General features: G+C 56.5%; 2 protein-coding genes and 1 pseudogene across 6 annotated transcripts in view; 2 read left to right on the plus strand and 1 right to left on the minus strand.

The window, feature by feature from the left end:
- Positions 1 to 8,912, plus strand: part of CPSF1 (cleavage and polyadenylation specific factor 1) — a 17,378-nt gene extending 8,466 nt beyond the window's left edge. Inside the window, exons 3-38 of one of the 4 annotated variants that reach the window (XM_023508346.1) lie at positions 788 to 815; positions 919 to 1,052; positions 1,185 to 1,265; positions 1,402 to 1,553; positions 1,645 to 1,791; positions 1,925 to 2,064; positions 2,149 to 2,259; positions 2,331 to 2,424; positions 2,513 to 2,600; positions 2,672 to 2,794; positions 2,875 to 2,926; positions 3,007 to 3,101; positions 3,181 to 3,255; positions 3,329 to 3,409; positions 3,486 to 3,575; positions 3,709 to 3,828; positions 3,904 to 4,045; positions 4,113 to 4,291; positions 4,378 to 4,514; positions 4,597 to 4,771; positions 4,849 to 5,055; positions 5,144 to 5,233; positions 5,599 to 5,742; positions 5,825 to 5,977; positions 6,632 to 6,748; positions 6,827 to 6,917; positions 7,000 to 7,084; positions 7,156 to 7,297; positions 7,392 to 7,544; positions 7,613 to 7,789; positions 7,871 to 7,937; positions 8,011 to 8,058; positions 8,135 to 8,290; positions 8,364 to 8,493; positions 8,573 to 8,711; positions 8,793 to 8,912. In XM_023508346.1, the coding sequence (XP_023364114.1) occupies positions 788 to 815; positions 919 to 1,052; positions 1,185 to 1,265; positions 1,402 to 1,553; positions 1,645 to 1,791; positions 1,925 to 2,064; positions 2,149 to 2,259; positions 2,331 to 2,424; positions 2,513 to 2,600; positions 2,672 to 2,794; positions 2,875 to 2,926; positions 3,007 to 3,101; positions 3,181 to 3,255; positions 3,329 to 3,409; positions 3,486 to 3,575; positions 3,709 to 3,828; positions 3,904 to 4,045; positions 4,113 to 4,291; positions 4,378 to 4,514; positions 4,597 to 4,771; positions 4,849 to 5,055; positions 5,144 to 5,233; positions 5,599 to 5,742; positions 5,825 to 5,977; positions 6,632 to 6,748; positions 6,827 to 6,917; positions 7,000 to 7,084; positions 7,156 to 7,297; positions 7,392 to 7,544; positions 7,613 to 7,789; positions 7,871 to 7,937; positions 8,011 to 8,058; positions 8,135 to 8,290; positions 8,364 to 8,493; positions 8,573 to 8,711; positions 8,793 to 8,840 (4,191 nt within the window). In that variant the 3' untranslated portion in view covers positions 8,841 to 8,912. Of the gene's footprint in view, positions 1 to 787; positions 816 to 918; positions 1,053 to 1,184; positions 1,266 to 1,401; positions 1,554 to 1,644; positions 1,792 to 1,924; positions 2,260 to 2,330; positions 2,425 to 2,512; positions 2,601 to 2,671; positions 2,795 to 2,874; positions 2,927 to 3,006; positions 3,102 to 3,180; positions 3,256 to 3,328; positions 3,410 to 3,485; positions 3,576 to 3,708; positions 3,829 to 3,903; positions 4,046 to 4,112; positions 4,292 to 4,377; positions 4,515 to 4,596; positions 4,772 to 4,848; positions 5,056 to 5,143; positions 5,240 to 5,598; positions 5,743 to 5,824; positions 5,978 to 6,631; positions 6,749 to 6,826; positions 6,918 to 6,999; positions 7,085 to 7,155; positions 7,298 to 7,391; positions 7,545 to 7,612; positions 7,790 to 7,870; positions 7,938 to 8,010; positions 8,059 to 8,134; positions 8,291 to 8,363; positions 8,494 to 8,572; positions 8,712 to 8,792 lie in introns of all 4 variants that reach the window. The other 3 variants (XM_023508343.1, XM_023508344.1, XM_023508345.1) reach the window with 3 other exon arrangements.
- The window catches only part of ADCK5 (aarF domain containing kinase 5), a 19,316-nt gene continuing 5,425 nt past the window's right edge, over positions 8,910 to 22,800 (minus strand). Inside the window, exons 2-15 of one of the 2 annotated variants that reach the window (XM_003802318.3) lie at positions 20,700 to 20,794; positions 19,658 to 19,807; positions 11,449 to 11,524; positions 11,136 to 11,336; positions 10,922 to 11,062; positions 10,733 to 10,846; positions 10,518 to 10,649; positions 10,362 to 10,445; positions 10,208 to 10,289; positions 10,063 to 10,141; positions 9,866 to 9,957; positions 9,534 to 9,786; positions 9,317 to 9,433; positions 8,910 to 9,236 (exon numbers count right to left, since the gene is read on the minus strand). In XM_003802318.3, the coding sequence (XP_003802366.1) occupies positions 9,131 to 9,236; positions 9,317 to 9,433; positions 9,534 to 9,786; positions 9,866 to 9,957; positions 10,063 to 10,141; positions 10,208 to 10,289; positions 10,362 to 10,445; positions 10,518 to 10,649; positions 10,733 to 10,846; positions 10,922 to 11,062; positions 11,136 to 11,336; positions 11,449 to 11,524; positions 19,658 to 19,807; positions 20,700 to 20,794 (1,722 nt within the window). In that variant the 3' untranslated portion in view covers positions 8,910 to 9,130. Of the gene's footprint in view, positions 9,237 to 9,316; positions 9,434 to 9,533; positions 9,787 to 9,865; positions 9,958 to 10,062; positions 10,142 to 10,207; positions 10,290 to 10,361; positions 10,446 to 10,517; positions 10,650 to 10,732; positions 10,847 to 10,921; positions 11,063 to 11,135; positions 11,337 to 11,448; positions 11,525 to 19,657; positions 19,808 to 20,699; positions 20,795 to 22,800 lie in introns of those variants that run through there. The other variant, XM_023508347.1, reaches the window with a different exon arrangement.
- Positions 13,789 to 15,678, plus strand: LOC105888263 (annotated as a pseudogene).

Below are 22,800 nucleotides of genomic sequence, written 5' to 3' on the forward strand. Positions count from 1 at the left end.
TTTGAGATAGAGTCTCACTTTATCGCCCTTGGTAGAGTGCCATAGCATCATAGCTCACAGCAATCTCAAATTCTTGGGCTCAAGCCATCCTCTTGCATTAGCCTTCCAAATACCTGGGACTACAGGTGTCTGCCACAACGTGCGGCTATTTTTCTTAGAGACAAGGTCTCGTTCTGGCTTGGGGCAGTCTTGAACATGTGAGCTCAGGCAATCCAACCATCTTGGCTTCCCAGAGTCCTAGGATTATAGGCATGAGCCACCATGCCTGGCAGCCACTTTGTTTACCTGTGGTAGTGTGAACATTGTCAGCCTTAGAGAATGAGCTGAGGACATAGACTTGGTAAAGGCAGCTCTGTGTTGGGCAGCTGAGGTGCCAGAAGAATTGAGGGCTTCTTTCCTTCTAACAACCATGCGTAGCAGTAGCTACTAGTTCCCCTTGGCCTGATGTTACTGCCCAGAGCTGGAGCTGGGCTGCTTGGGTCTCAGCTGTATAGCCAAGCCACGTACACCCTGGCCTGAGTGCTTGTTCCATGGGGATGGGTAGCTGGTATGCTGGGTGGCAGTGGGAGCCTCTTGTGGGGGAGCCCTGTGCCAGGGTTAGGGTGCAGATACATGAGTGTGAGTTGGCTCCAGTTGGCGAGGGTGCATTCTCCCCTCTGCAGAGAGGGTTTGGGGAGGACTCTGTGTCAGGGGCCACTGAGTGGTTTTTTCCTGCATTCCTTTCCTCTGAACAAAGTGAGGCCCTCAGATGTGTGCTCTTCATGCCTTCTTTTCTTCCCTCTTCCAGGTTCTCACCAAAAATGACAGGAGCACAGGTAAGTACAGCCCTGCCCTAGGTCCCACCCTAGGCCCCACCCTAGAGGTGTGTGCATTCCAGGGTACATGATGGAGACCTTAGCCCACTGGCCTCTCACCTAGAAGGGAAGGCCCACCGGGAGAAGCTGGAGCTGGCAGCCTCCTTCTCTTTCTTTGGCAATGTCATGTCCATGGCCAGTGTGCAGCTGGCAGGTGCCAAGCGGGATGCCTTGCTCCTGAGCTTCAAGGATGCCAAGGTGAGTGATGGGCTTGAGGGCCTGGCCAGGGTGTCGGGCACAGTGGTGTTGGAGGCCAGTGCTGGGCAGAGGCTGACTGGCACTGACAGAGCCAGCAGCAGGCAGGCCACAGTTTTGAACTCCACCCCCCAGCTGTCAGTGGTGGAGTATGACCCAGGTACCCACGATCTGAAGACCCTGTCCCTGCACTACTTTGAGGAGCCTGAGCTTCGGGTAGGGCCAAACCCAGACCTACCACCCAGGCCCCAGCCTAGCTACTCTCCCTCCCCTACCGGCTTTATTCTACTGCCCCACATGTGCCCTGTGGGTCTTCCTGCATTCGTCCTGCTTGATGTCCCTCTGCTCCCAGGACGGGTTTGTGCAAAACGTGCATACGCCTCGGGTGCGGGTGGACCCTGACGGGCGCTGTGCGGCCATGCTTGTCTACGGTACACGGCTGGTGGTGCTGCCTTTCCGCCGAGAGAGTCTGGCCGAGGAGCATGAGGGGCTCGTGGGCGAGGGGTGAGTGTCAGGCAGGGTGGTCCATGGTTCTGGGGGTGCTGGAGCCCAAGCTCCTCTCCCTCCCCTTCTGCTGAAGTCCCTGGACCTCCAGGCAGAGGTCCAGCTTCCTGCCTAGCTATATCATTGATGTGCGGGCCCTGGATGAGAAGCTGCTTAACATCGTTGACCTGCAATTCTTGCACGGCTACTACGAGCCCACCCTGCTCATCCTGTTTGAGCCCAACCAGACCTGGCCTGGGTGAGACACCCAAGGAGGCTCCTGTGCTGTGGGCTCTGAGCCAACTCTGCCTGGCGTGTGGTTGGACAGGGCTCTGGGGTGTGGGGCTGGCTGAGGGGGGCGCTGGGCTCTTCTGACCTGCCTGCTGCTCCAGGAGGGTGGCTGTGAGGCAGGATACATGCTCCATTGTGGCCATCTCACTGAACATCACGCAGAAGGTCCACCCTGTCATCTGGTCCCTCACTAGCCTGCCTTTTGACTGCACCCAGGCTTTGGCTGTGCCTAAGCCCATAGGTGAGGGCCCTCGGGCTCTAGGGGTGGGGCATGGGAGCATGGGGGCCCTGTGCCCCACCCTGTCCACCAACTTGTGCCCTCCAGGTGGGGTGGTGATATTTGCTGTCAACTCACTGCTGTACCTGAACCAGAGCGTGCCCCCCTATGGTGTCGCCCTCAACAGCCTTACCACAGGCACCACTGCCTTTCCCCTACGTGAGTGCGGGTGGGGTCAAGGTGGGCCTGGGCAGCAGTATGGCCAGTTGGCCTGACTGCCCACCCCACAGGTACCCAGGAGGGTGTGCGGATCACCCTGGACTGCGCACAGGCTGCCTTCATCTCTTATGACAAGATGGTCATCTCCCTCAAGGGTGGTGAAATGTGAGCTCCTACCTCCCACCACCAACCCAGTCTTGCCCCCACTCAGTCTGGAGCCTGGTGTCCCCACTCAAGACCTCCCTTCCCCCAGTTACGTGCTGACACTCATCACAGACGGCATGCGCAGTGTCCGAGCGTTCCACTTTGACAAGGCAGCCGCCAGTGTCCTCACCACCAGTGTGAGTTGGGACTGGGGGGTTGGCCCTTGGTCCAGGCGAGGCCCTGCCCTCACCCACCTGCCCTTCCCCAGATGGTCACCATGGAGCCCGGGTACCTGTTCCTGGGCTCTCGCCTGGGCAACTCCCTGCTCCTCAAGTACACAGAGAAACTGCAGGAGCCCCCAGCCAGTGCCACCCGAGAGTCTGCAGACAAGGTGGGTGTTGACAAGGGGGTTGTCCTAGATTTGTGGGGCTGGCCTTGGAGAGCCACTAACTGCCCTAATCTACCTCATAGGAAGAACCTCCCTCAAAGAAGAAGAGAGTGGACCCCTCAGTGGGTTGGTCAGGTGAGAAGCTGGTCCAGGACTGGTCAGGTAAGGGGCCAGTGATCTGGGCTGGACTTAGGTGGGTGCTCTCTGTGCTGCAGGGGGCAAGTCGGTGCCACAGGATGAGGTGGATGAGATTGAGGTATATGGCAGCGAGGCCCAGTCCGGTACACAGCTGGCCACCTACTCCTTTGAGGTGAGGCTGAGGGAAGCAGGGGCCCCCACCCTGGCCGGCCCCCACCCTGGCCAGCCCCCAACTGCTGCTATGCCTACAGGTGTGTGACAGCATCCTCAATATTGGACCCTGTGCCAACGCTGCCATGGGCGAGCCTGCTTTCCTCTCTGAAGAGGTGCCAAGGGGGCTGGGGCAGGGATTGGGACCTGTGCGGGGGGGCATGATCTGTAACTCCTCAGCCCCTGTAGTTTCAGAACAGCCCTGAGCCAGACCTGGAGATCGTGGTTTGCTCCGGCTACGGGAAGAATGGGGCCTTGTCAGTGCTGCAGGTGTGTGGGGAAGGTGGGGCTAATGTCATTTGATAGGACCTCCTGGGTAGGCTAACCACCTACCTTGTCTTTCCAGAAGAGCATCCGGCCCCAGGTGGTCACTACCTTTGAGCTTCCTGGCTGCTATGACATGTGGACGGTCATCGCTTCTGTGCGTAAGGAAGAGGTAGGCATGTGCTGAGGCCATGGGACTGGCACTGCCTTCCTATGGGCTGCATGTGGGGCAGCTGGGGAGCAGAGGGGCCAGGAGGGCATAGCCACATGCTTGTTCTCACTGATGCAGTTGCCTGCTCCTCCAGCCCTCACAGGAGGAGACCCCCAAGGGGGAGGGCACAGAGCAGGAATCTGGTGTTCCTGAAGGAGAGGAGGACGGGCGCAGACATGGCTTCCTTATTCTGAGTCGAGAAGACTCCACCATGGTGAGGGGCAAGACTTGGAAGTGGCTGGGGCATGGTCCCCTGGAGAGGGGCTCACCTCCCCACTGTTTCCTTCAGATCTTGCAGACGGGACAGGAGATCATGGAGCTGGACACCAGTGGCTTTGCCACACAGGGCCCCACAGTCTTTGCTGGAAACATTGGGGATAATCGCTACATCGTTCAAGTGTCACCGCTGGGCATCCGCCTGCTAGAAGGAGGTGGGTGCTGGGGCTGAGTGGGCAGGCAGGTCTGGGGAAGTATGTGCTGACTGTTCTGTGCCCACAGTGAACCAGCTACACTTTATCCCTGTGGATCTGGGTGCACCTATTGTGCAGTGTGCTGTGGCAGACCCCTACGTGGTCATCATGAGTGCTGAAGGCCATGTCACCATGTTTCTCCTCAAGAGTGATTCCTACAGCGGACGTCACCACCGCCTGGCACTACACAAGCCCCCGCTGCACCATGTAGGCCCCCCAACCACTCCTCCGCCCACCCCCAGCTTGCCCCTCCCCCCTCCCCCTGGCTGCTGAGCCCTGCCCTCTTCCTGCAGCAGTCCAAGGTGATCACACTGTGTTTGTACCGCGACCTCAGCGGCATGTTCACTACTGAGAGCCGCCTGGGCGGGGCCCGTGACGAGCTAGGGGGCCGCAGTGGCTCAGAGATGGAGGGCCTAGGCTCAGAGACCAGGTGTGTGGGGGGGCCTGGACACTGGGAAGGCCTGGGTCCCTGTGCCAGGCAGGCTACCTGTGACACCTCTGCTGGCCCCCAGCCCTACGGTGGATGACGAGGAGGAGATGCTATATGGGGACTCGGGCTCCCTCTTCAGCCCCAGCAAGGAGGAAGCCCGAAGAAGCAGCCAGCCCCCTGCCGACAGGGATCCTGCACCCTTTCGGGCAGAGCCTACACACTGGTGCCTGCTGGTGCGGGAGAATGGCACCATGGAGGTGGGTGGCACCCTTGTGAGGGCACAACCCATCTTGTCCTACCAGCTGCTGCTTCCACTGACTGCTGCTCCTTCCAGATCTACCAGCTCCCAGACTGGCGGTTGGTATTCCTGGTGAAGAACTTCCCTGTGGGACAACGGGTCCTGGTAGACAGCTCTTTTGGACAGCCCACCACCCAGGGTGAGGCTCGCAAGGAGGAGGCCACACGCCAGGGCGAGCTGCCCCTGGTCAAGGAAGTCCTGCTCGTTGCGCTAGGGAGTCGTCAGAGCAGGCCCTACCTGCTGGTGAGCCAGGCCAGGACACTAGGGACCCTGCATCCCCGCCCCATCCCCAAGGCCCTGCCCTATCCCCAAAGCCCCTCTGCCCTCCCAGGTGCACGTAGACCAGGAGCTGCTCATCTACGAGGCCTTCCCCCACGACTCTCAGCTCGGCCAGGGAAACCTGAAAGTCCGCTTTAAGAAGGTAGAGGTGGGCTCTGCGGCCATAACTCAGTGATTAGGGTGCTGGCCACATATACTGGTTTGAACCTGGCCTGGGCCTGCTAAATGACAACAACAAAAATTAGCCAGGTGTTGTGTTGGATGCCTGTAGTCTCAGCTACTTGGGAGATTAAGCCAAGAGAATCACTTGAGCCCAAGAGTCTGAGGTTGCTGTGAGCTGTGACACCACAGTACTCTACCAAGGCGACATAGTTAGACTCTGTCTCAACAAACAAAATAAAACAAAACAGGTGGTTGGACTGCTAAGCACAAAGGATGTTTGGTGTAGGATGGGGTGGGGTCCAGGCAGCAGCACTGGAGGACCTGGCCTTCATGGTGCCCCTCCAGGTACCCCACAACATCAACTTCCGTGAAAAGAAGCCAAAGCCATCTAAGAAGAAAGCAGAAGGTGGCAGCACTGAAGAGGGGGCTGGGGTTCGGGGCCGTGTGGCACGTTTCCGATACTTTGAGGACATTTATGGCTATTCAGGGGTAAGCATGTGGCTTTGTGGGGGCCTGAGGTTGGACAGGAGGTGTGGCCTTGTTTGCAGTACCCTCATAGAGCCTGCCCCAGGTGTTCATCTGCGGTCCCTCACCCCACTGGCTTCTCGTGACTGGCCGAGGGGCTCTGCGCCTGCACCCCATGGGCATTGATGGTCCCATTGACTCCTTTGCTCCTTTCCACAATGTCAACTGCCCCCGTGGTTTCCTTTACTTCAACAGACAGGTAGGACCTTGGACACCTGGGGCAGATGGTGGGGACAGGAGGGAGTGTCCCAAGAGTGGTGTGGGTAGGACTTAATACTGGGAAGGTCTGGAGGAGGAAACCGTGGAAGTGGAGGGTGTGGCTGAGGAGGGCGCTGCACTGCCCTGCTGGCCCCAGCCCTTCCTCAGGAGCCAGGTGGAGCTGGTGTGAACCCAACCTCTGTCCTCGTTGACTTTTGGGAGGCACATTGTTTCCTCACCGTGCTGCTGAGACAATAGCACCATCAACCTGAGTCACTCTGGCTTCGGACTGTGTGGCAAGTGCCTCCAACAGGCTCATGACTATCAGTGAAGGCAGGCAGCACAGGGCTTCCTCTGCCTGTTTTTAGTCCCTGGCATGGCCAGTCTGTGGGCCACCCTTTGCTTGCAGCTTCCAGTGCCCTCTGAGCCCAGCCCTCCTGTCTGAGACCAGCATCACCAGCCTGGGAGAGTGGGCAGGAACTGACTGACATCAGAGGAGTCTGGGTGCCAGTGCTATGGCCCCTTCTGGGGTATGGCCTGACACAGCAGGTCCATGCCTCCCCTGCTCCAGCTGAGCTTGGGAGCAGTATCCCAGGGAGCCCTTGGCAGCCAGATCAGCCTGCCTCATTTTGCTGACCCTGTTGCCCTACCCCAGGGTGAGCTGAGGATCAGCGTCCTTCCAGCCTACTTGTCCTATGATGCTCCGTGGCCCGTCAGGAAGATCCCCCTACGCTGCACGGCCCATTACGTGGCTTACCACGTGGAGTCTAAGGTCTGCCCAGTCCCAACCCCAACTCTGCCCGGCACAGGTGGGCCTGGCCTCTGGTGCATGAGACCCTCCCACCCCCAGGTGTACGCCGTGGCCACCAGCACCAACACCCCGTGTACCCGCATCCCGCGCATGACCGGGGAGGAGAAGGAGTTTGAAACCATTGAGAGAGGTGCGTGACACAAGTGCCACAGTTGCCTGCTGGGTCTTGGCTCAGGCAAGCCCTGCCATGATGTTGCCCTTGGTCCCTGCAGATGATCGGTATATCCACCCTCAGCAGGAGGCTTTCTCCATCCAGCTCATCTCCCCAGTCAGCTGGGAGGCCATTCCCAATGCCAGGTAAGGCTGGGGCTGGGCAGGGGCTCCTGGAGCTGGTGGGGGTGCTACCCTGATATGCCTGCCCTGTGCAGGATCGAGCTGGAGGAATGGGAGCATGTGACCTGCATGAAGACGGTCTCGCTGCGCAGTGAGGAGACTGTGTCAGGCCTCAAGGGCTACGTGGCTGCCGGGACCTGCCTCATGCAGGGGGAGGAGGTCACGTGCCGTGGGCGGGTAAGGGCACAGCAGCGGAGGTCGCATGGTGCGTGGGGGGAGGGCAGCTTCTGGCAGACCCTGCGCCACCCCACACATTCCTATGCCCTGCTAGATCCTGATCATGGATGTCATCGAGGTGGTACCTGAGCCTGGCCAGCCTTTGACCAAGAACAAGTTCAAGGTCCTTTATGAGAAGGAGCAGAAGGGACCTGTGACTGCCCTGTGCCACTGCAACGGCCACCTGGTGTCAGCCATCGGCCAGAAGGTGTACCATCCCGTTCCCTGTGCCCTGCCACTGGCATCTGCCCTGGCTCACCCCCTCCTGCCTCCTAGATCTTCCTATGGAGCCTACGGGCCAGCGAGCTGACGGGTATGGCCTTCATCGACACACAGCTCTACATCCACCAGATGATCAGCGTTAAGAACTTCATTCTGGCTGCAGACGTCATGAAGAGCATCTCACTACTGCGCTACCAGGAGGAGAGCAAGACGCTGAGTCTTGTGTCCCGGGTACCTGCAGACCTGGGCGCCTGTGTCTGGGTGGGGTCTGGTCTAAGGCCAGTCCTGACACCGTGCCCCTCCTGGTCTTAGGATGCCAAGCCCCTGGAGGTGTACAGTGTGGACTTCATGGTGGACAATGCTCAGCTAGGCTTCCTGGGTGAGCATGCAGGGCCTTAGGGGAAGGCTGGGGCTTCGGGATGACTGAGGATGACTAGGCCTCTGCTCCCCAGTGTCTGACCGAGACCGTAACCTCATGGTGTACATGTACCTGCCAGAAGGTGAGTGGCTTCTCCACCCTACCTCTTCCTGGGATGGGGGCTGAGCAGGCAGTGACCTGAGGTTCTTCTGGTCTAGCCAAGGAGAGTTTTGGGGGCATGCGCCTCCTGCGCAGGGCAGACTTCCACGTGGGTGCCCATGTGAACACGTTCTGGAGGACCCCATGCCGGGGTGCCACAGAGGGGCCCAGCAAGAAGTCCGTTGTGTGGGAGAATAAACACATCACGTGGTTTGGTGAGTGCCTAGGTGGCTGTGTAGGGGTGGGACGTGGAGGTCTGGCCTCATTCATATTGCACTACCCCACCAGCCACCCTGGATGGCGGCATTGGGCTCCTGCTGCCCATGCAAGAGAAAACCTATCGGCGGCTGCTCATGCTGCAGAATGCACTGACCACCATGCTGCCCCACCATGCCGGCCTCAACCCCCGTGCCTTCCGGTGAGCTCTGCGCCTCCTTCCTGCCCACCCCACCTCCCGCCCAGGTCTGCTCTAACCCTGCCACTTGCATACACCCCAGGATGCTGCATGTGGACAGGCGTGTCCTGCAGAATGCGGTGCGGAACGTGCTGGATGGGGAGCTGCTTAACCGCTACCTCTACCTCAGTACCATGGAGCGTGGAGAGCTGGCCAAGAAGATTGGCACCACGCCTGACATCGTGAGTGGCCCCAGCCCTGGTCCTGGCCCACCCCTGCTTAGTTTGTCGGCCTGTAGCCTCACCTTCCCCCTCTTCCTGCAGATCCTGGACGACCTGCTGGAGACAGACCGCGTCACTGCCCACTTCTAGCCTTGTGGATGCTACTGCTGCCCATGCACTACTTCCCACCCCTTTTGTACAAAAACACAAGGAAAAAGATTTAAGATGAGCATGTGGTCATTGTATGGCCACTTGGCCTGGCTGTGGTCACAGCCACAGTTTGTCTCTAGCTGCTGATTATAGTTGTTCCGCTCCCACCCCCCAACCCCTGGATCTTAGGGAATCTGTACCGCCATTTTTAGGCAGCTCAGTTGGGCCTGCAGCTGGATGAGCCCTGTTGGCCCTAGGCTGCTCCGTTGGTTGTCCTGGCCCCAGGTTCCCTAGGTCTCCAGGTATTGGTAGAGCTCCTCGGCCTGGGGCACAAAGCCCAGGTGGGCCAGCACACGGACCAGGAGGGCGGTGAGCCGCATGGCCAGGATCTCCAGCCTGGAGAGGGCACGTGAGAGCACAGATTGGTGGAGAGCAGGCCCTAGGCACTGCCCTGCTAGCTGTACTGGTCCACTCACCTCAGGGCCACTTCAAACTTGAGCACTTCCCAGATGACCTTGATGTGGCGCAGGAGGCTGGTGCCATAGATGCCCTGATATGCTGCGCCCACCAGGCGGCTCCAGCCCCGGACTGCCCTACACAGATCTGCAGGTTGGCCCCAGTCTGGCCCTGCCCTGCCCTGCCCTGCCCTGCCCTGCCCTACACCTCCCTTCAAGTGCCCATCCAATCAGCAACCTCTTGGCCATGAGGAAGTAGCGGTCGACAGGGGTGCCCAGGGCTGTGTTGATGGCACGCACAGTGTTGATGTTACGAAGCACAAGCAGCATGGGCCGTGGCAGGGCCTTGAGCACGGCCATGATGGCTTCAAAGTGCTCTCGGGCCATGTCTTGCATGTAGGCTGCCTCTTTGTGGCTCAGCAGGTGGGAGTCCCACAGCTGCCCCAGGCGCACAGGCCGCTGCATGAGCATCTCGGAGAACAGCAAATAGTCTGGGGAGACCACCAGGCCTGAGCCAGGGCTCTGCCTCAAAAGCTGCTGCCCCCCCCCCCCACCAACACACCTGCTCACCCTGCACCCCAAGTGCAGCTGCATGCACCTTCATCGCAGTGTCATCCCTCAGGATGATGGCCCGCCAAAGCTGGCACAGGGCTGACCGGTCCCTGTGGACAGGGTGGATAGGCCCAGCCCAGCGTGATCCCAGAGCCCAAAGTAGACAGGTTCAGACCCTGGGGGAGGCTTGTACCACCCCCAACCCCCGCTCTTACTTCTCATCCAGGGACTGGTAGAGCCCATGGTCTAGCAGCACCAGCTCTGCCTTCCCATCTGGGCCTTTCCGCACCAGAACTAAGGATACAACACATTAGTTCTTACCATCCCACCCTGAAACCCCTTCCCTGGAGGGTTTCCTACCATTGCCTGGGTGGGGGTCAGAGTGGATGAAACCCGTGTAAAATATCTGCTCAGCAAAAGCCTTGATCAGCTTCTCTGCTACCTGGGGAGAGAGGGGAGCATGCAGTGGATGCAGACAGCACCCTGCCACCCCAACCCTGTGCACAGCACTCACGTCTTGCACCGCCAGCCCTTGGCTTGTGATGGCCTCAATGTCAGTGACCTTGCAACCCTCACAGAAGTCAGCCGTCAGCACTCGCTGGAAGAGAGGAAGAGGCTGTGCTCAGCTGCCCGCACCTCCCCCACCCGTGAGGGGCCTGGCCTAACGCACCTTGCTTGACTTGTCCCAGTGCACACGGGGGACCACGAGGTAGTGGAAGTGCCCCAGCTCTTGCGCACAGCGCTCAGAGTTATGGCCCTCGTTCTTGAAGTCCAGCTCCTGAGCTAGGGTGTCCTTCAGGTCCTGGGGGTCACATGTGGGTGGTCAGGCCTAGGGTCAAGTGTGTGATGGGTGCAGCTGGCCCCTGCCTGCTGTGCTAACTGCACCTGGAGAACCCAGCTGAAGCCAAAGCTGGGATGCATGAGCTCAATAAACCGCAGCAACAGCTCCAGTGTGTGGATGTCCCCATCGAAGCGATCCTGCAGATCGATGTACTGCACCTGCATGGGAGCCAGCAGCGAGGACCACAGCACTCTCCTCAGAGCCCCCACAGCCCAAGGCAGGCCCCTATGTACCTTCACAGCCACCGCTGTGCCATCATGCAGTGTAGCACGGTGCACCTGTGCCAGGCTGGCAGCGGCCACTGGCTGGTAGTCAAACTTCTGGAAGAGCTCGTGGGGTAGGGCCTGGAAGTCCTCCAGAAATAGCTCATCCACCTGCAGGGGCAAGTATGGGGCATTATGGCTGCTGCAAGCCCCAGCCCACCCATGGCCCTGGGGCAGGGCTCACCTCCTGGAAGCCCCGCGTGAGGGCCTTGTCCTCCAACACACGCAGGGTCTTGATGTACTCGGGGGGTAGAAGGTGGTTGAAGGAGCATAGTCCTTGACCAAGCTTCACATAGAGACCCCCGTTGCAGATGGCCCCTGCCACCAGGGCATCAGCTGCCCGCTGGTGACACGCAGACATCACCTCCAGGTACTCCGGGCTGTTCTGACCACAGGCATGGAGGGAAGGGATGGAGGGCAGGTGACCGCCTCTTAGTCCCACCCAGCCGTCCCCCTCCAATGTGCCCCCGTCATGTGCCCAGGGTGTGGGTGCAGACCTCTTGCACCCCTCGTAGGACAACGTTTGTGCACCACCAGTAGTCCAGGGAGATCTGCACGCCGATTCTCAGAGACCTGTGGGCAGAAGTGGCTTCAGCTCCGATTGGCAGGCTCCACAGGCTTGCATGTGGTTCCTCGGTTCTCGGAGCCCTTTGTGGTTTGGCCTCAGCCCTGCCAGCCCACCAGGCCTTCATGAGCACACGGAGCTGCTGAGCTCATGGGGTACTGTCCGGACCCTCTGTAGGGCTCACGGCCTGCAGGTCAGACCTTCAATCTGCACATGGGCAGCCTGTGCCCACACCACCCTCACCCCAACTGGGTATCCACAGGCACTCTGGAGAGATGGGGCAGGGCACTGTGGGTGGAAAGAAACCCTGCAAGAGCCAGGGCTCACACACGGCTGTCTGCTAACATCAAGACCAGGCCCAGGAGGGCAGGGGTGGCAGCTCTGTGCATGTCCAAGGTCACAGAGCTCATAGGAGTGTGCCTGAGGCCCACCAAGGAGGAGGATCTCTGAGGCCCAGGGACCTAAAGTCTGCAGGAAAAGGATCTGGTTAGGGTGGGAAGTGGGGTCACTCTGAGTGTGGCTCCCTAGGGGAGGTTTAGGCCAGGAGAACACAGGCAGGGCAGGCATGGGGAGGCCCCTATCAACAGGGGGACTCCCTAGACTCCCAGACTTACCTCAAGCATCTCTGGTGAAGCACCAGGCAGTGGCACACCCCTCAGAGCCTCACCCTCCCACCTGGGCAAAGGGCCCGTCGCACCCGATGTCTAGCTCTGGCTGCTGGGTTGGCTGTTCCCTGGGTGCTCTAGAGAGGTCCCCATGGCTCCAGGCCTGTAGTTCAAGTGGCTAGGGCGCCAGCCACATACATCAGAGGTGGTGGGTTCAAGCCCAGCCTGGGCCTGCCAAACAGCAATGACAACTACAACCAAAAAGTAGCTGGGTGTTGTGGTGGGCCCCTATAGTCCCACCTAGTTGGGAGACTGAGGCAGGAGAATCGCTTAAGCACAAAGAGTTTTAGGTTGCTGTGAGCTGTGACACCATTGATGCCATGGCATTCTACTGAGGGCGACAAAGTGAGACTCTGTCTCAAAACAAGACAAAACAAAACAGAGAGGCTCTCAGACCCAGGCCCCACAGAGCACCTTGAGTATGTGCCATGGAGTTGGGGGCCAGGGTTTTTTTTTTTTTTTTTTTTGAGACAGAGCCTCAAGCTGTCCCCCTGGGTAGAGTGCCATGGCATTACAGCTCACAGCAACCTCCAACTCCTGGGCTCAAGCGAGTCTCTTGCCTCCGCCTCCCAAGTAGCTAGGACCACAGGCACCCGCCACAACGCCCGGCTATTTTTTGGTTGCAGCCATCATTGTTGTTTGGCGGGTCCAGGCTGGGGATTCGAACCCGCCACCTTAGGTGTACATGGCTGGTGCCTTAGCCCGTTGAGCTATAGGCGCCGAGCCAGGGGGCCAGGGTTTCTAAGTGCACCCTGAGGCTTGAAGGCCACTCTGAGGTGAGGACAGACACTCAGTGGGCAGAGCTGACCTCTCACCAGAGCACACTGGTCCACTCAAACTGCTCATGCGATATTAACTGCTCATAGAAAGGTGCAAGGAATGTTTTCAGTGATCAGTGAGGGGTAGTGGGATACATCACTCCTGCCTATGATGGGCTGAGCTGGACAATTCAACTGTGGGTGTTTGCCCAGGAAGGTGGGGGTGGCACTGCCTGTCCACTCCGCCTATCTGTTTCAAGGAAGGGGAGGTCACAGCCACCTCTATGTGCACACGCGCGCGCGCGCGCGCACACACACACACCTGCATGTGAGGATAAGACTGCAGATACATCCTGGGGGGCCAACTGCACTTCTATAGCCCTGGGTCCCCAAAATCAATGCCCACTTGCAATAAGTCAACATGAATAAACTGTATATCACCTAGAATGATGTCTAACAATATAACAAGAAGGTCTGACATACAGTCAAGAAAAGTTGGCTCAGCACTTGCAGCTCAAGGGCTAGAGTGCCAGCCACATACACTGGAGCTGGCGGATTCGAATCCAGCCTGGGCCTGCCAAACAACAATGACAACTACAACCAAAAAATACCCAGGCGTTGTGGTGAGTGCCTATAGTCCCAGCTACTTGGGAGGCTGAGACAAGAGAATCGCTTAAGCCCAAGAGTTTGAGGTTGCTATGAGCTGTGACTCCACAGCATTCTACCAGAGTGACAGCGTGAGACTGTCTCAAAAAAAAAATAAAAAAGGCAAGTGGTTGAGCTGGGCCCAGCAGGGAGGAGGGATGTCTAGGGCTGGGCTAGAAGCTGTGAGGCTTGGCTAGGGGTGAGGGGTGGCATTTCTGGGGTGTTGATGGTTCTAAGCCTGGTTAAGCTGTGGCCTCACACTGAAAATTCCCCATGGCAATTTGTCTTCTGATGGGTACCAGCTCCAAACCCCCTGCCTCTCAGAACATGAGAACCTCTGACTCAGGCTGGAAGACGTAAGTGCTCGCTGGCTCAAGCTTGTGCCCCTCTCTGTGCTCAGCTCTTGTTTTTGTGTGGACATACCCAGGACAGAAAGTTTGGTCTATTGCTGGGGCTTAGCTTCTCTCACCTTCCCAAGTCCCTAGCATCTAATGTGTTTCTCATCCTTAGAATCCAGGATGACTACTCTGATCTTTGTCTATAAGGAAAATGGAGAACCAGCCACTCAACGAGTGGCTCTCAAAGATGGGCTGAAGTTGAGTTCTAGACCTTTAGTCAAAGCTTTAGATGGGAGATCCCAGGTGTCAACACCACACATTGGCAAAATGTATGATGCTCCACCAGCCTTATTTTTTTTTTTTTTTTGGACGGAGCCTCAAGCTATCCCCCTGGGTAGAGTGCCATGGCATCACGCTCACAGCAACCTCCAACTTCTGGGCTCAAGCGAGTCTCCTGCCACAGCCTCCCAAGTAGCTGGGACCACAGGCGCCTGCCACGCCTGGCCATCTTTTTGGTTGCAGCCATCATTGTTGTTTGGCGGGCCCGGGCTGGGGATTCGAACCTGCCACCTTAGGTGTATGTGGCTGGCGCCTTAGCCGCTTGAGCCACAGGCGCTGAGCCAGCCTTAAAGTATTAACAGAGCTACAGAAATGTCAATAAAGACTAATGGACCCTCAACAAAAACAGCCAAATTTCCCTGCAAAAAAGGTGACTGAGAAGCCTGAGGCAAAAAGCTCTGTTCCTGCTGCAGACAACACCTATCCAGAGATAGAAAAATTCTTTCCAGCCAGGCACAGTGGCTCACACCTGTAATCCTAGCACTCTGAGAGGCTGAGGTGGGCAAATTGCCTGAGCTCATGAGTTCAAGACCAGCCTGAGCTAAGAGACCCCGTCTCTCAAAAATAGCCGGGCATTGTGGCAGGCACCTGTAGTCCCAGCTACTTGGGAGGCTGAGGCAAGAGGACCACTTGAGCCCGAGAGTTTGAGGTTGCTGTGAGCTGTGATGCCACAGCATCCTACTGAGGGCAACATAGTGAGACTGTCTCAAAAAAAAAGAAAAAGGCTCAGCAGCTAGGGTGCCAACCACATACACTGGAGTTGGAGGGTCTGAATCCAGCCCAGGCCTGCCAAACAATGAGAACTACAACCAAAAAAATAGCTGGGCATTGTGGCAGGTGCCTATAATCCCAGCTACTTGAGAGGCTGAATCGCTTAAGCCCAAGAATCTGAGGTTGCTGTGAGCTGTGATGCCATGGTAATGAGGGTGACATAGTGAGACTATTTCAAAAAAAAAAAAGGAAGAAAGAAAAATTCTTTCCCTTCAATCCCCTAGATCAGGGGTCCTCAAACTTTTTAAACAGGGGGCCAGTTCACTGTCCCCCAGACCGTTGGAGGGCCAGACTACAGGCTCCGGGATGAGTCGGCTGCTAAGCAGGACAGGCAGTGGCGGCAAAAACACCCGGCGAACCGGATAAATGTCCCAGGCGGGCTGCATGGGGCCCGCAGGCCGTAGTTTGAGGACGTCTGCTCTAGATTTTAAAAGTTTTGACCTCCCTGAAGAGCACCAGATTGAATAGAATGACTCTCATGATCCTTGATGAGGAGAGAAAACTTGAAAAGCTGTTACAGCTGGGTCCCCTTCACCTGCAAAGTTGCCATCTCCACCATGGGATCTGGTCTGTTGCCATCTCCTTCAAGCATCCTATTGGCCTGGATATAGAGTTGCCACCTGTTTACTAAGACATAGATACTTAATGTCTTAGTGCTGCCTGTTTGTATTAATAAAGCATTTTTAAAGTTATGTATACAGGGCAAAGGCCCAGCATGGCTGCTGTCACCACACCAGCAGGGCTGTGTGGCTGCAGTGGAGACCACAGGGCCCACAGAGACTGGAATATGTACTGTCTAACCTTTGGCAGAATTTCACCAGCCCTTCCTTCCTCCGTCCAGGCTTGTCTGGTGTGCATTCCTGGGTAGTTGACCCACTTTTAGCAATGATGCCACAGAAGTGACCCAGCATTCTCCTTGGCGGTCCTGTCATTGTCACACCTGGTTTTGGTGTGACTGGGTGTTTGGGGAGGAGCTCTGAGGTCTTGTTGGTGTCTGCTGTCCTGGTCCTCTCACTGGCTTTCCTTGCCTCTCAGCATTTATCCAGTAGCCCTCTGCCATTAGGAAGATTGCCTTCTCTCATTTAGTTTATTCCTATTAGTTTAGACACGGGATCCCACTTTACACTGTGAGCTTCTGTTGTCAACACTACTTTGCTGCTAACCATGCCTCTTGGCTGAGATCAGGTGTTGTTGCTTAAACTGTCCCAGACTTGGCTTTTCTCCTCCTTGTACGTTTTTCATCTACAACATTTTATTGTGAAAAATTCAAACATATAACAAAATTGAAAATACTCTTGTGATGATCCAGTATGCCCAGCCCCTAGATCAGTGGTTCTCAACCTGTGGGTTGAAACCCACAGGAACTGTATTAAAGGGCCATGGCATTAGGAAGGTTGAGAACCACTGCCGAAGATTTTACTGCTGACATTTCCTTATCCTTTGACGTGGCTCCATTTTCTGAGCATTTCATTCCTTTCTGGATCTCTGAGTGCTCCAGGCTCACACTGGTCTCTCCCTGTCCAGCCCTGAGACTGCCAGCTAGTGCCTTTGAGTGGAGAACAGTCCCAATGACCACACCTTGGCCACTCCCAGGCCTTTTGGGAAGCAGAGCTCTTGTGTCTGTGCAGTGTGTACCTGCTCGCTACCTTGTCTAGCTTTCAACAGCACCACCATGGCCCACATAGAGCTCCCATTCTCCGTGTAGAGCTCACCCCAGCCTCCCTCTTTGCGGCTGTGAGAACTGTGCCCTGTCCTCAACACAGAGACTTATTCCATTAGGTGCCCTGAGTGGATGGCCTTGTCCCCTCAGAAGCCAGTGTTGGACCCTGTTTGTTGCCACCAAATGGCCTGGGATTGACAGATTCAGGAGGGAGGATGCCTCCTGTGTCCCAGGGAGCTCACCTCCTCTCCCCTCCACACAGATGCAGAGAGTCAGCAGGCCCTGTCCCCACTTGCAGGGCCACTGTCTAGAGGCAGGTAGATGAGCTGGGAAGGCCCACGGGGGGAAGGGAGGGGAGGGGAGGGACGGCCCAGACAGGACCTAACAGGAGCTTCTGTGTTTGGTCTCACATTTTCTTTATGAGAAGTGTGCATCACTTTTTTTTTTTTTTTTAAGAGACACAGTCTCATTTTATTGCCTTGGGCAGAGTGCCGTGGCGTCACACAGCTCATAGCAACCTCTAACTCCTAGGCTTACGCGATTCTCTTGCCTCAGCCTCCCAAGTAGTAGATAACAGGCTCCTGCCACAACACCCAGCTATTTTTTTGTTGCAGTTTGGCCATTTCTGGGTTTGAACTCACTACCCTTGGTATATGGGGGTGGTGCTCCACCCACTGAGTCATAGACCCCACCCGAGTGTGAATCACTTTTGCAGTTATAAAAAAAATGAAAAGCTTTCCCTGGAGCAGACCCATCACCTTTTCCTCATGCCCTCTATACTGAGCTTCAGTAGATAAGCCTTGTCCCTGGAGTCCTGGAGCCACAGACATGCCCTTGGGGCTGTGTTTTTAAAAATGAAATCACTTCTTCCCCAAGCACAAGGCCATGGAATTTTTTTCACATCTTTCCTACAAAAGTCTTTTTTTTTTTTTTGAGACAGTTTCACCCTGGCGTCATAGCTCACAGCAACCTCTAACACTTGGGCTCAAGCAATTCTCTTACCTCAGCCTCCCAAGTAGCTGGGAATATAGGTGCCCACCACAACACCTGGCTATTTTTAGAGATGGGATCTTACTCTTGCTCAGGCTGATCTCAAACCTGTGAGCTCAGGCAATCCATCCACCTCAGCCTCCCAGAGTGCTAGGATTATTAGGTATCGGCCAACTCGCCTGGCCTACTTCAAAAGTCTTATGTTTACTGTAAAATAGTAGTGATAGTCAAGAACTAGAAATGTCAAAAACTCCCCTTATCCTTACTTCAAGATGAATATTCTCTCAGCCGTGGTAGCTCAGGCCTGTATTCCTAGCACTCTGGAAGGCCAAGACAGGTGGATTGCTGCAGGTCAAGAGATCAAAACCAGCCGGCACAAGTGTAAGACCCTGTCTCTAAAAACTGTCCAGGTGTTGTGGTGGGTACCTGTAGTCCCAGCTACTTGGAAGGCCGTGGCAAAAAGATCACTTGAGCCCAAGAGTTGGAGGTTGCTGTGAGCTGTGACGCCATAGTACTCTATCAAGGGCGACATAGTGAGACTCTGTCTCAAAAAAAAGGAAATTCTTGAAGTCCATCAGCATGTCAGCCCATACTGTGTACAAATATAACTTAACAATCCAAGTATGTGACCAGGTCCAGTGGTTCACACCTATAATCCCAGCAACATGGGAAGATCATTTGATCCTAGGACAAAGCCTGGCTAGACCCTGTCTCAAAAACAAAACAAAACACAAAAAGACTTCCAAAGCCCAGAGATTATTTTTAAAGTTAAAATCAAGTTTATAAAGGTAGGGGTTAGAGAGCAGGACTCTGAGACAAAGAGAAACATTATCTCAAACCTTCCACTTCATGGGTGGCCCTGCAGACCTCTGTCCCCTTTACTCGTGGTGAGCTGGCTTAAACTACTCTCTACCCTCACTCTTTCTGGTGATGCTGTGCTGTTGCTAGGGACATGCCTCTGCTGGTCCCCCTGTGCCCCACCAGGAATGCAATGCTGTCCTAGCAATGAATGATCTCAGGGCTTAGAGCAGGGAAGAATGTGCAAACTGTTGGGAACATGAACAGTCCTAGCCTCTCTCTGCAAGCTCAGCTTGCCCCCTACAAGCAACTACACAAATACATTTCACTAAATGAGCACAGAAGGCAGGCATGCAGAGCACCCATCACTGGGGTCTGGATGCTGGGAAGCAGCAGCTGCCCAGTCTACACTTCAGGCCAAGCTGTGTGTGGACAGTCTCCAGCAGCCCTGCAAGGATCCTGCACACACAGTGGAGGGTCACAGAGGTGGAGACTGGACAGCCCACAGGACACAGAGGATACCACCCAGAACCTGCCAGCAGGGACCACCGGGAGCTCCCAGCTAAAACAAATGCCAGGGAGATAGGCATGAGGACGACTGCCTTACTCAGAGACAGAAGCCCATTAGGCACCCAATGCCCTTTGGCCTGCCCCCACTGCTGGAATGGATCTTGGTGAAGTTTTAATAAAGCCCTTGAAGACCCCAGGACTCCCCTGCTTCCTGGAAGCAGCGGAGAGATGGGCAGGCTCCAGGGCTGCAGGACTCCTGGGCCTGGCTTGCCTGTGGACTCAGCAGGAAACACCCCTTCCCTCCCCCCAGTTCTGCACCAGGAGATGAAGGCTCCTGAGAAGGCCCTGACAGTGGCATCCTAGTGCCATAGCCATTACGAACAAATGGGTGACCTTGCCCTCAAGCCTCTCTGTCCAGATGCTGACTCTCCTTGGGTGGTGGGGAAGCTGTCACATGGAAGCCGGGAAGCCGGGGAGAGGAAGCACCAGCCAAGGCCACCCTTGGGCCATGGCTGATTGGGGATGGGTCTGTAGAGGGCACATCCAATGTCAGAGACCCTTATCTGATGACCCCACCAGTCAGCACCTGCCTACACAGCAAAGGACAACTGGGAAGCAACTCCCAGCAAAGCCCCACAGCTCCTCCCAACCCCACTCACTCTCCTACCTGGAAAAGCGCCCAATGCCATCCACTACCAGCCGCATCCTCCGCTTCTCTCTCGCCTCTGCTGAGAAGTATCGGATGCCCAGGAACAGGGGCAGCCCCAGCATCGTGGCAGAGAGCGCCTTCCTCCACAGGGGCGAGGGCCTTGAGGACCTGAGGGACACAGGCATGTGGGGGGGACACCCTCCCTACCACTGGTGCACAGACCCTGCCCCCCCCCCGCTGTTCTTGGTGCCCATGACAGCCACTCCCAGTGCAGCCACCAAGAACACCCCCAGCAGACCATGCCATGTGGCCCTGGGCAGATCTCCTATGGGTGTGTCTGGAGGCCCAGCTAGGGGCTAGTGGAGGCAGAGATGGCCCCTCGGCCAGCCATGATGCAGCCAGTGACAGGTCTGTGCTCCATGCGGGGCTAGGGCCACCCACACTGCATAGAACCTCAGCCACCATCCCCCGGGACATTTTAGGTCATGCTGCCTCCTGCTGCTGGGACCGCTGACCAGTGGCCACACACAGCATCTCAGGAGGGCCTTCCACAATGCTCAGCCACACATGCTGGTACACAATGAGCTCTTCCAGAGTCCCCAGCAGGGACCAAAGGACAGAGGAGCTTGGGCACCCATTTGGTTCTGCACCAAGCCACTGGTCTGTCCCAGGGTCTTTTGTGTGCAGAGTGCTGGAAGCAAGTCACCCCCGCCATGTTCAGGGAGCCATGAGTACTAAGGCAGGGGGCCTGGCCCTGCTCGCAGCCTCTCTTCTTGCTGTGTCCTCCTCATCTGGCCCCCCATGACCCCCCCTTCCACAGTCTCCATCACTTCTATTTTCCACAGAGCAGGTAGCTCTATGAGCACTCTTGCTGATTTACTAGTCATCCACCTAAAACCGCTTTTTCCAGGAGCGCCAACTCCTGCCTGTGCCCCATCATGAATTGGGGCCTGGAGCCCTGGCACTCGGAGCCTGCCTTGGTTGGGACACGGAAGTCATCTAGCCTGGGCCCCACCTCTAGTATGTGCCTGACACAGCCCTGCTGTGGGAGACATGTTACCTTGCAGGCAGGACCCTGAAGTCTCTCCTGAAGAGCGCAGCAGGAGGCGGCCAGGGCTTCTGCAGCAAAACAGAGTGGACATGGCAAAGCTGTATCTGTGGAGAGGACACAACATAGTTGGTATAAAGGCCCAAACAGACATGGCCTCCACCACGCCTCCTGGGCTCCACACCTGACTCGAGTGAAAAGATGGCCCTACCTCTTGGGACAGTCAGGGTGTCACAGGATGGCAGGGAAGGCTAAACCCAGGGGCTGCTGCCTCGGATGGGAACAGGTCACTGAAAATGCCTGTCTGTGATTGTCCCTCAGTTTCTGCAGAAAGAGACAGCACCGTAGCCTGGCTCCTGTGTGATGGGCCCCACACCCCTGCAACACTCTCTTGGTGGCACCCTGACCACCACATGCTACCTCCTGCCACTGGGACTACTGACCAGTAGCCACAGGACAGCAGTCCACATCTTAGGAAGAACATCCACAATGCTCAACCACATAGTCAGAAAGAAGCAGCCAGGACAGGAGAGAGGTCTCTGTCCAAAAGCAAAGGTACAGGGTCATGCAGGCCCAGGCCCCAGTGGCAGGCTGGATAGCTTCTGTGCAGAGGGCAGGGCGGCCAGGGCGGCAGATGTGGTGCAGCCACCAGGACACACATAAAGGCACTGGGCACCACAATCACTGTAGGATACTCAGCCTCATGTTGTGACATGGAGATTCTGCAGCTCTCAAACACTCTTTGGCAGCTTTGGGCTCCCAACTGTACTTGAACTAGGAGATCTTAAAACCTGCTTATCGACAAATTCCCCACCTGCAAATTCCTCTAACAAACCAGTTTAGGGAGAGAAAGGCTGTGCACAGCAAGTCACAACCCACAGCTAACACAGATGTTAGTTATCGTCATGAGCCCTGGGCCAGAACAGGACCTGACTTCCCAGTCACTTTCTGGCCAAAGCACAGAGCCCTGCAGACAATTTCAAGGGCAACAAAACAACACAGAAGTCAAAGGAGAACGCCCATGACCTATTGTCCCAAGAGAAGAGCAAGGACTGACAGAATCCTCCTCTCAGAAGACCACACACAGCAAGAGCTAATTCCCAAGGACAAGCGAAGGCAGAGACTGTTGGGAACACCATCCACCCTGCAGTCCACCTACCTTCAGCCCCTGGCTCAGCCACTTCTGGTACTGGGGCATGCACGAGGCCCAGTAATGGGCAGCAGCTGCATGAGCAGCATCACATGAGCAGTGGAGAGACCCACCAGCTGGCAAGGTCCCAGCCACTGCCCCTCTCCCAGAGATATAGGCTTCATGGGTCTGCCAGGAAAGCTCCTCCCCACACACTCACCACGCAACTGTGCCTGTTGTCATGGGCCCTGCCTGTTCTCTGGCCCCAGCCATTCCCATCAGCCCTGCCTGTTCACCTGCCCCACCAAACAATCGTGTGGGGGAGGAGTAGACTACAACAGGCCTCGCCTTATAAGAGGCCACAGACAGTAGCACAGATAGCACCAGTACAGGGTTCTACAACCTGGGGCAGTGAAGAACCCACGTGGACATGGGTGAGGCCTCCTAGGCAAAGGACACGGCACCCTCACCCTTTTTTTTTTTTGAGACACAGTTTTACTTTGTCACCATCGGTAGAGTACTGTGGTGGCATAGCTCACAGCAACCTCAAACTCTTGGCCTCCTGAATAGCTGGGACTACAAGCACCCGCCACAATGCCCGGCTATTTTTAGAGGTGGAGTCTTGCTCTTGCTCAGGCTGGTCTCTAACCTGTGAGCTCATGTAATCCACCTGCCTCAGCCTCCCAGAGTGCTAGGATTTTAGGCATGAGCCACAGGGCCCAGTCTACATCCTCCACCTTTCTGAGGAACAGAAGATAGGCCCATGTGGCTGGAAACAGAACATATGCTCAGAGATTGGGGGCTGCCCCCAAAAGAGAAGGTACAGTGCTGTGAGCAGAGCCAGCCAGCATCTGGGCCAGGCCTCCTGCAGAGAGGAAGTGAGGTGTCCAGTCAGAAGTACAGCCTGGGTGGCTCGGCGCCTGTGGTTCAAGCGGCTAAGGCGCCAGCCACATACACCTAAGGTGGCGGGTTCGAATCCAGCCC

This window comes from Otolemur garnettii, unplaced genomic scaffold (assembly GCF_000181295.1).
Source record: "Otolemur garnettii isolate 467f Iridium unplaced genomic scaffold, OtoGar3 scaffold00245, whole genome shotgun sequence".
NCBI classification, from domain to species: domain Eukaryota; kingdom Metazoa; phylum Chordata; class Mammalia; order Primates; family Galagidae; genus Otolemur; species Otolemur garnettii.